The 9892-nt window shown below is 36.4% G+C and overlaps 2 protein-coding genes across 7 annotated transcripts in view; one reads left to right on the top strand and one right to left on the bottom strand.

Annotated features, from left to right (window-relative positions):
• LOC107727516 (guanylate kinase-like) overlaps nucleotides 1-3368 on the bottom strand; it is a 9730-nt gene extending 6362 nt beyond the window's left edge. For 3 of the 5 annotated variants that reach the window (XR_001638369.1, XM_016537391.1, XM_016537394.1), the window contains exon 1: nucleotides 1418-1510. Coding sequence is in view for 3 of the 5 variants with exons in the window: in XM_016537391.1 (XP_016392877.1) it covers nucleotides 1418-1451 (34 nt within the window). In the remaining 2 variants the exon portion in view is untranslated. Of the gene's footprint in view, nucleotides 1-334; nucleotides 452-1417; nucleotides 1511-3123 lie in introns of those variants that run through there. The other 2 variants (XM_016537392.1, XM_016537393.1) reach the window with 2 other exon arrangements.
• On the top strand, nucleotides 1780-9373 carry LOC107727515 (multiple myeloma tumor-associated protein 2 homolog). 2 transcript variants are annotated; one of them, XM_016537390.1, is made up of 7 exons: nucleotides 1780-1977; nucleotides 4590-4740; nucleotides 4822-4867; nucleotides 4957-5043; nucleotides 6751-6827; nucleotides 6967-7074; nucleotides 8889-9373. In XM_016537390.1, the coding sequence occupies exons 1-7, from the start codon at nucleotides 1866-1868 to the stop codon at nucleotides 9124-9126; spliced, it is 819 nt and encodes a 272-aa protein (XP_016392876.1). In that variant the 5' UTR covers nucleotides 1780-1865; the 3' UTR covers nucleotides 9127-9373. The 2 variants fall into 2 exon arrangements, with proteins under 2 accessions (XP_016392876.1, XP_016392875.1); XM_016537389.1 differs by lacking the exon at nucleotides 1780-1977 and adding an exon at nucleotides 2267-2756.
• Nucleotides 9374-9892: the final 519 nt, after the last annotated feature.

Raw genomic sequence — 9892 nt, 5'->3', positions numbered from 1 at the left:
AATAAAAATTTTAAAAAGCTTATAAAATATAATTTTTTAAAGAATTTGACAGATGATGACATACTTTTAATAAAGTTAGAAAAATGCCATTACAAAGGTAAAAACAAAATTCCCTATAAATCACTTAAAGGAGTCAAATATTACCTCGTAATGGGAAGGTTAATTTTTTATCAGAATTTTTGATTACTGATTAGAAGGTGCTCCTAAATTTTTGACCGTGCTCCTAAATTTTTTAAATTAGGAGCACAAGCGCTCCTAAAAAGAAAAGTAAGCGTAGAGCCCTGCAACAACTAAATTTGCATCACAATCCAAGCTCTGTTTGGGCACTGCTTACCTTGCTCAAGTGTTAACGTGTCACTTTGGTGCGTGTAAATGAAACTGAAAACACTCACAGCACTCAGTGTGATCTGAATGTTTGTGTGTGTGCTCCAATCAGCTCACCGCAAACCAAACCTGTCACACCCAACCCAGCCTTCTCCTTATCCAGTCCTATGCAAAGCATGCTGGGAACTAGAAATCCACTGCTTAATTTTTTAAGTTATCAAGACAATATGTGACCCTGGAGCACAAAAGCAGTCTTAAGTCGCTGGGGTATATTTGTAGCAATAGCCAAAAATACATTGTATGGGTCAAAATTATCGATTTTTCTTTTATGCCAAAAATCATTAGGATATTAAGTAAAGATCATGTTCCATGAAGATATTTTGTAAATTTCCTACCGTAAATATATCAAAGCTTAATTTTTGATTAGTAATATGCATTGCTAAGAACTTCATTTGGACAACTTTAAAGGTGATTTTCTCAATATTTAGATTTTTTTTTTTGCACCCTCAGATTTTCAAATAGTTGTATCCCAGCCTAATATTGTCCTATCCTAACAAACCATACATCAATGGAAAGATTATTTATTCAGCTTTCAGATGATGCATAAGTCTCAATTTCAATAAATTGACCCTTATGACTGGTTTTGTGGTCCAGGGTCAAATATCATTAAGTTAATACAGCTTATTTTTTCAAATCAATTTGAAATATTAATAAATATTAAGATAATGTAATAAGATAAGCAATTATTCATTAATCGTCATTATGCCAACAGAGCTTATCAACATAACATACTAGTGATTATGATAAATTATTACTTTGACTGGAGTAATATTTCATTGGGGGCATTTAATCTTAAATACTTGATTTGTGTACTTTGTCCACCACTGCATGTAATTAATAACTAATAAACAACAGCATCACTATGCAGGGCATTGCACACAGCTGTGACTGACATAAGGCACTTGAAGGTAATAGGCTCCTTTTCAGTGTCAAAATCAGAGCCAGAACTTCTTTACTGTATCCTCAACAAAGAAAGATGATGCTACTGGCGACCATCACATATGATTTAAAGCTATAGCTCGTTTCAACTCACCTGACAAAAACCTGGAGATAAACCTAACATACATCGGGGAAAAGAAGTGATCAAATACGGGGAGAATGTCTTTCTCCCTTCGCCTATAATCTTCCTCTCTCGCTCAGGTGACTGCTTTTCGCATGAGAGCCATTACTGATGCGTCATCAGAAGGCGACGCACGCCTCGCAGATCTTTAGAACATCCGCGCGCCAAACCGCACATGATGTTGACATCGCGATCGCGTATTCTTACAGGGAAACGCCTCACGGACAATTTAAAGAAAAGAAACAATTTTGTCATGTCGTACTGAATGGAACGTGGTCGACGCCCTAGTGTTTGTAGTGATTGAAAAGCGCTTCATGTTACATTTATGATGTAAAAGCAGGCGGGTTCCCGGATGTTGTGGAAAACCAAGGCCTGGTTGTTGTGCTGCACATGTGTGTAAAACATCTTTCAGTGTGTCTGGATGAGCAGAAGTCATGTTTGGCTCATCGAGATCTGGAGGGGTGAGAGGGGGGGTCAGGACCAGTTCAACTGGGACGATGTGAAGGTGGATAAACACAGAGAGAACTATTTAGGTGAGTATGGAGCTAACAGCTCTAACTAGCCGCGGCTAGCAACCCAGTCTACACGATTACTGTGTAAAACGATTCCCAAATATGCGATTATATTCATACAAGCACACTTATTTTGCACTTTACACACTTGAATTAATTCCTAATAGCCGATTAGAGCTCATGTAACTGGTTTGTGCCAACATTTTGCAGTTCACAGGCTTGATAAACCTATTCAGAACGCTAATAGCGAGTAGTTGTGTAGCTTGATTGCATTTCTGTAAAAGAAGTGATCAAATACGGGGAGAATGTCTTTCTCGCTTCGCCTATAATCTTCCTCTCTCGCTCAGGTGACTGCTTTTCGCATGAGAGCCATTACTGATGCGTCATCAGAAGGCGACGCACGCCTCGCAGATCTTTAGAACATCCGCGCGCCAAACCGCACATGATGTTGACATCGCGATCGCGTATTCTTACAGGGAAACGCCTCACGGACAATTTAAAGAAAAGAAACAATTTTGTCATGTCGTACTGAATGGAACGTGGTCGACGCCCTAGTGTTTGTAGTGATTGAAAAGCGCTTCATGTTACATTTATGATATAAAAGCAGGCGGGTTCCCGGATGTTGTGGAAAACCAAGGCCTGGTTGTTGTGCTGCACATGTGTGTAAAACATCTTTCAGTGTGTCTGGATGAGCAGAAGTCATGTTTGGCTCATCGAGATCTGGAGGGGTGAGAGGGGGGGTCAGGACCAGTTCAACTGGGACGATGTGAAGGTGGATAAACACAGAGAGAACTATTTAGGTGAGTATGGAGCTAACAGCTCTAACTAGCCGCGGCTAGCAACCCAGTCTACACGATTACTGTGTAAAACGATTCCCAAATATGCGATTATATTCATACAAGCACACTTATTTTGCACTTTACACACTTGAATTAATTCCTAATAGCCGATTAGAGCTCATGTAACTGGTTTGTGCCAACATTTTGCAGTTCACAGGCTTGATAAACCTATTCAGAACGCTAATAGCGAGTAGTTGTGTAGCTTGATTGCATTTCTGTAGTGTAAAGATATTACTTATTCATGATGGCAGATTGTCTTCTGGGCTAAACGTGTCTCTTTGCTGAATAAAGTTTTTCGCATTTGTAGCGTAAATGCAGACATTCCTACCTTTCTCCTTGGTGTGATCTCTCATCACATCGTCTGCTTGTTTTATGTGTCGGACACAGCTGTGGCTCTTGTAGGTGTGTGTGGACGTGTTGAACTTTCTACTAGTTAAGGTACCCAGAGTGACATGAGACGCGGTCGCACTCGGTACTTTACAAATCCTACTACGGCGAAGACTGAGCTTCTGAATATTAATTAGGTCTTGCAGGCGTTGCCTGGTAACCTGCTTGGAGCGTCCCGCAGGAGTCTCACTAGAGCGCATGCGCATTGCTAAAGCGCAGGCCAGGTCTATGAATATTTAATATGCCGTGCTGACGTCAGCGAGGCCTACTGGGTAAACGTGACGCAACCTGTTTAATATTCATAAGAAAATATCGTCATAGTAGAAGTCCTTATTTGATGTACCATTTTTTTTTTGCCAAGACATTCAACTGACCTTTCATTTTGTTTACATAGTTGCCTGCTTATCCTTTCTCTATCAGTCAGAAGGTCAGCATGAGCTTGGCATATTGATTCAGAGCTTCCATGCAGGTTGTTAAAGGTAACTAAAACTGAAACTAAAATTCGATCTATGAGCTATTTTTTGTTGCTTAAGATAAAATAAATGTTAACTGAAATAAAATATAAAAACATTTTTATTTCCACTAGTTGCCAAGGCAACATTTCTCATTTTTATTTAGTTTAACTTTAGTCATTAGTCAACTTGATGTAATAAAATAAGTAAAACTGAAATATAAATGAATAAAAACTATATAGACATATATAAAAAAAAACACTAAAAATGACAAAACACAACAAAATCACTAAAATGGAAATTAAAATGGAAAATAACAACTGATTCAAAATATTTATAAAAACGAATAGTTTTGATAAAATAAATATTTTTTATATAAATTAATCAAAACTAGTAGGTTTTAATATAGTTAATATAATTATTTTCTTGACAGTTAAGCAAAATTTCCACTAAAGTCTAATTACCATAATGCAAATAAATAATAATAATTCTATTATTATTCTAAAAAAATTCCAAATATTCTATTCTAAATATTCTATTCTATTCTAAATATTCTAAATTAAAAAAAATAATAATAGTAATTCTCACTACAGGAATTCATAGTTTTTTTTTCTTTGTTTAAAACTGATGTAAATTAAATGCAGTACAACCAATATTGCAATTATGTAAAAATACAATTTAAATAATTAAATATTTCTGACAGTCTAATCTGTGATAATATAATATGTTTCAACATCGTAGTACCGAGAATGAGATTAATGTGTTTTACAGTGATGAAAAGTGCAGAAAAATTTGCTTAATTGTCATAAAAATCATGTGACAATGCAAAAATCCTAATGGTCCTGAAGGTCATATATTTCTTTGTCCTTAAGCTAAATATAAATATGATGAAATATGACTTGTGTTAGATTTACCCAAGGTCCTGTGTTGATTTTTTATGTTCTTTTTTCCTCAGGGAATTCCCTCATGGCACCGGTGGGCCGGTGGCAGAAAGGGAAGGATTTGTCGTGGTACGCCAAAGATAAGAAAGGCGGCGCGTCTCTGTCTAAAGAGCAGGAGATGGCAGCGGTACGAGAGGCGGAGCACGAGGCCATGTTAGCAGCGCTGTGAGTGTGATTGATTCATCAGGCAAGTGCGGAAGAAAATGAGCTCACATCTCTAATGTTATGTATTTTCGTCTATTTTAGGGGTCATAAAGCAATCGAGAGACAACCAACTGGCCTTACCAAAGAGGTTTGCATTTGTAAACATCCAAACGAGAACATTTCAGGGATTTGTAGCATTTCTCGTTGCTGTTTCTGACGCATATGTCATTGCTGCAGGATCTTGCGGATGTGTGCCGGAGGGAAGCGGAGGCGGATGAAGGGGACGCGGAGGACAGGGTCTCTGGGCTCGGGGTAAAGCTCCAGGTAAAGCCAGTGCTGTATGTGTACAGTCTTCATGACAAGTTTGCTTGATCCAGACCTCTCTTTACCTGTTAAAGATACTGTAAAGTAAGGGTAATTGTATGGTGGAGTGTGGAATACTTTAGAAGTTAAACTTTGTTGTTATCACAATGTCAAACATCGCAATTTCAGATTCGGTCCCGCTTTTTAATATGGTTTTCACTTGCGAAACTTTGCACTGCGTACATTGCTGCATGAAAAATAAAACTTAGATTTGGATTATGGATGGGTTATGCAATTTAATTGGCATTTGCATTGGAATAACAGGATTTTATTGAATTTTAAACATAGGTGATGCATTGTGGGAAATGTTCTTCCACCCTTGTCAACAAATGAATGTTCCGTCTATCTATCTATCCTTCTGTAAGGCCTATAAACCTTTGAACGTTAAGGTTTTTTAAACAGCTTCTTTTTTAAAAACTTTTAAACAGAAAACGTAATGCAAATAAATATAATTCTCATTACAGGAATGCATAGTTTTTTTTCTTCTGTAATTAAAACTGACATAAATGCATTACAGCCAATATTACAATAATGTGAAAATACAATTTAGGTAATTTCATAATTATAACGCTCTAATCTTTGATAATATAATATTAATTGTCAACATTATAGTACATATTATACCGAGAATGAGATTTTTGTGCTTTACCGTGATTAAAAAGTGCAGAAAAATGTGCAATTGCTTAATTGCCCTCACAACAAAAGGTAAACGCAAAAAATGACTTGGTACACTTGGTACTGAATGAATATAAAACAGTGCCACTTGCCAAGATTGAACAATATACCTCGAGTACACAAGGTCTGACAATATTGTTAATAAATATTTGAATGAGCGCATCTATTATTATATTCAGAGGCCACAAGAGAAATGCAAAAACTTTTGAAATGCATATTGATGTTAGACAAAATAAAATCACTACAGTTTGAGAAACCGCACTAGTTTGTAACTAGCTCTTCTAGTATTATACGTTACTTTCATTTATAAAAATAATCTAATAGATGTGAGATTCTGGTGTTTTTGGACGAGGCTGGACGGAGAGGGATGGTGCTTTCCAAACAAGAAAAAGAAGCAGTAAAGATGGGCTTGCCAGTTTTCACGGTACATAGACATAAATACTTTAGTTTTGATACTAATCTGAATATGAGAATGTGTCATGGTTTCAATATCTCAACAATATGTGACCCTGGAGCACAAAACCAGACATAAGGGTCAATTTTTTGATATTGAGATTTATACATCATCTGAAAGCGGAATAAACAAGCTTTACATTGATGTATGGTTTGTTAGGATAGGACAATATTTGGCAGAGATACAACTATTTGAAAATCTGGAATCTGAGGGTGCAAAAAAACCCAAAAAACTATTGAGAAAATCGCCTTTAAAGTTGTCCAAATGAAGTTCTTAGCAATGCATATTAGTAATCAAAAATTAAGTTTTGATATATTTACGGTAATAAATTTACAAAATATCTTCATGGAGCATGATCTTTACTTAATATCCTAATGATTTTTGGCATAAAAGAAAAATCAATAATTTTGACCCATGCAATGTATTGTTGGCTATTGCTACAAATATACCCCAGCGACTTAAGACTGGTTTTGTGCTCCAGGGTCACATATTACAAGCACTGTAAACCACTGATCTTGTATTTATTGATTTGTTGTCAGCACCACAAAGCTGATAGACTGCAAGAAGCCAGTAAGACGCCTGAGGAAGCCCACAGACCTGATAAAGAAGAAAAAAGGTATAATATATACGTGTTTGTGTGGTTCGTTTATGTGGAAGATTTTTAAACGTGGAAAAGAAGAAACCTGAGAATTCATGACTGCAAAAAAGGTCACTACTGACACGGTATCTAAGTTGAGTACTGATATTAATTACAGATCTGACAGAAAGAAGAAGAGTAAAAAGGAAAAGAAAAGAAAAAAGAAAACAAAGCACAGAAGCAGCAGTGACTCTTCAGACTCCGACTCTGAAAGCTTCAGTAAAAGGTCAACTGTCTATAGTAAACTAAAGCAAATACCTGTATTACTTTTGGTTGTAGCTTGTTTATAAATTGTGAACATACAGAATTAGTTTTCCTTCTCCGTGGTGTAACGCAGTCGGATCACAAGAGGGCGTTGTAACACAATTCTATTGGTTTTAGTTCATCACATCTTTTAGTTTAGTTTCCTCTTTCTTCTTAGAGAGTTTTTTGACAACAGTGGTAGAACTATGTTTGGTTTGAAGAAAATGATCACAATGTGGCTTTATTAAAAAATGTAGTGAGCTGTTTTCTAAAGTATTATTTATTTCTTTACACTCCAAAGCAATTTGCAAGTAAGACTAATATATAAGCACAGGGCCAGTTGCATAAACTTAGCCTCTATGTTAAGACAGTGTCTTAAGAACCAGTTTGAACAACTAGCAATTAACCAAGGGATAATCAGGCTTATATTTTGGATTCAGCTTAGACTAATCTACATTTTTATATAACCGTATTTAAAAAAATTTTGACCAGTCTTAAAGAACAAAATTAGATGACTAACTTTTAAGACTAGTCTAAATCTTTTATGCAACCGGCCCCACAGATTTTTAGTTACAATCTTAGTAATATGTTAGATTTTAGGTAATGTATTCGGACTACTTTTTGATTATTTCTAGACTTCTTACCCAAGTCATTTTATCACATAGATTTGAATGGGATTCATTTGTTCCATGCTGATATATATATATATAAGAACAAAGAGAAAGAAAATGTATTCCATTCTTTATCAACATCATAAAGTGCATTTAACGTTACATGATGCCAGGGTTTTACTTGGCTGGGGTTAATGGAAGAATCGCAGGCCATTAACCCCATTATTTTAATATTTAAACAATCAAAATAAAACACGTGAATGCTAAAAATAGAAGGTTTATTTGCTTACCTACATCATGTCAGTGTGAAAATCAGAGAACAGTAAACGTGAACGTGTTGTTAAAATATTGAAGTATTAACTTAAAGGGTTAGTTCACCCAAAAATGAAAATTAGCCCATAAATTACTCGCCCTCAAGTCATCCTAGGTGTATATGACTTTCTTCTTTCAGACGAATCCAGTCGGAGTTATATTAAAAATTGTCTTTGATCTTTCAAGCTGTTTCATGGCACTCAGCGGGTGTTGCATTGCTTCAGTCCAAAAGAAGTTAAATAAAAAGCGCCCATCCATAAAAAAAAAAGTGTCTCACACAGCTCCGGGGGGTGAACAAAGGCCTCCTGTAGCGAATCGATGCGTTTTTGTAAGAAAAATATCCATATTTAAAATGTAATAATCACTCTAATGTAGCTTGCGCTCACTGTTGTACAAGGTACAAAAGAATAAAAAATTAAAACCGGATCAAGAAAATAAAATTTGGTTGGCCAGACAAGGCCTGTAATTGAAACTATGAGTCAAAATGGTGAAATTGTCAACTAAGTTACCTGTAAATCCATACAGTTTATCTGTAACATAGTTGACAAACTCAACACTAACAAAAACATATTTTTCTTTGTAATATCAAAATGGTGATTAATGATTAAGTTCGGCAAACAACAGATAACATATATAAACTAAAACCAGTAGTTGATTTATTGAGAGAGCATTTTCTTGACACTTTTTCCTGATGTGAAATGTGCCGTAACTTATAGAATGACTCTGATATTCACATTATGCCTCCGTGACAGAAGACGAGGACAGGCTCTTCCTCATAGTCCATGTCTGACTTATGGTTTCCCCTCAAACGGAACCAAACTTCCCATGCTCACCAGGAATAAATGATTGTCTTGGTGTGTTTTGTGCTCCCCAGGCGTAGAAAGGATCCCCGGGACCACCATGGTCCTAATCCATCAAGGAGCAGTCAGAGTGGAGCCGGAGCCCGTGACAGCCATTCAGGAGGGGGGCTAAAGGCCGAGCACAGGACCCTGACCCCCCCTCACCAGCACCGCCGGCACGACACGGACTCGTCCTCTGATGGACACCGCGCTGGTCGAGGCTCCCCGGCACAAAGCTACCGGCGGCGCCATGATAGCAGCTCAGACGACTGATGCCCCGCTATCCACACCTCCTCACCCTGAGAACGGATCCAGTCGCCTCTTTGCCAGACTCTGGACAACTTAGGCCACAAGACATGGCAGAAGTGTGTGTGTGTGTGTGTGTGGCAGACTGATAAGGATTTCTTATCCTGCAAATGTAGAGTAAAACACTGTCGGATTTGGTGCGTACAGCACTCATTCTGGACACAAAGTGCGACTGCATTGCCTTTAGTAACTTGTACTTTATATAACGGATAGTTCCGGTACTACGTATATGGAATAACCGTTTTATAAAAACAATAAGCCCCGTGAAGCCGTGGTTTACAGTGAATTTATAACAACAACGCCCCTTAGCTGTTATAAATTCACTGTAAACCACGGCTTCACGGGGTTTATTGCTTTATTTTAAGGTTGATTCTCAGGAAATCTGTCAAAAATATGTCTTTGGTCACATTTCATCAAATTTTGACTCAAGAAAATAAAATGAATATTTAGGATATTAAAATTGATCATCAACATTTTTGACTTAATTTTCCCCAAAAATACTTGAATAAAAATGAGTAATACGCAATTTGTTGTACTGAATTTATGCAAATTAAAATATATATATATATTTTTAGTATAGCAATCAGAAAAAGATGGAATGAAAATTTGGAGTGACAAAAAACTTGAGAAAATATGAAAAAATTTGTCATGGAAATAATATCACAATGCAAAAAATGTTAGTCGTAAATATAGGCTTTGAAATCTAATTTCTTTTTTTTTTTTTTTTTTTTTT

The sequence above is a fragment of the Sinocyclocheilus rhinocerous genome, unplaced genomic scaffold (assembly GCF_001515625.1).
Source record: "Sinocyclocheilus rhinocerous isolate Xijiao unplaced genomic scaffold, SAMN03320098_v1.1 scaffold306, whole genome shotgun sequence".
Lineage (NCBI taxonomy): Eukaryota > Metazoa > Chordata > Actinopteri > Cypriniformes > Cyprinidae > Sinocyclocheilus > Sinocyclocheilus rhinocerous.
The sequence above is the reverse complement of the archived record's forward strand: the minus strand, read 5'-3'. Positions and strand labels throughout refer to the sequence as shown.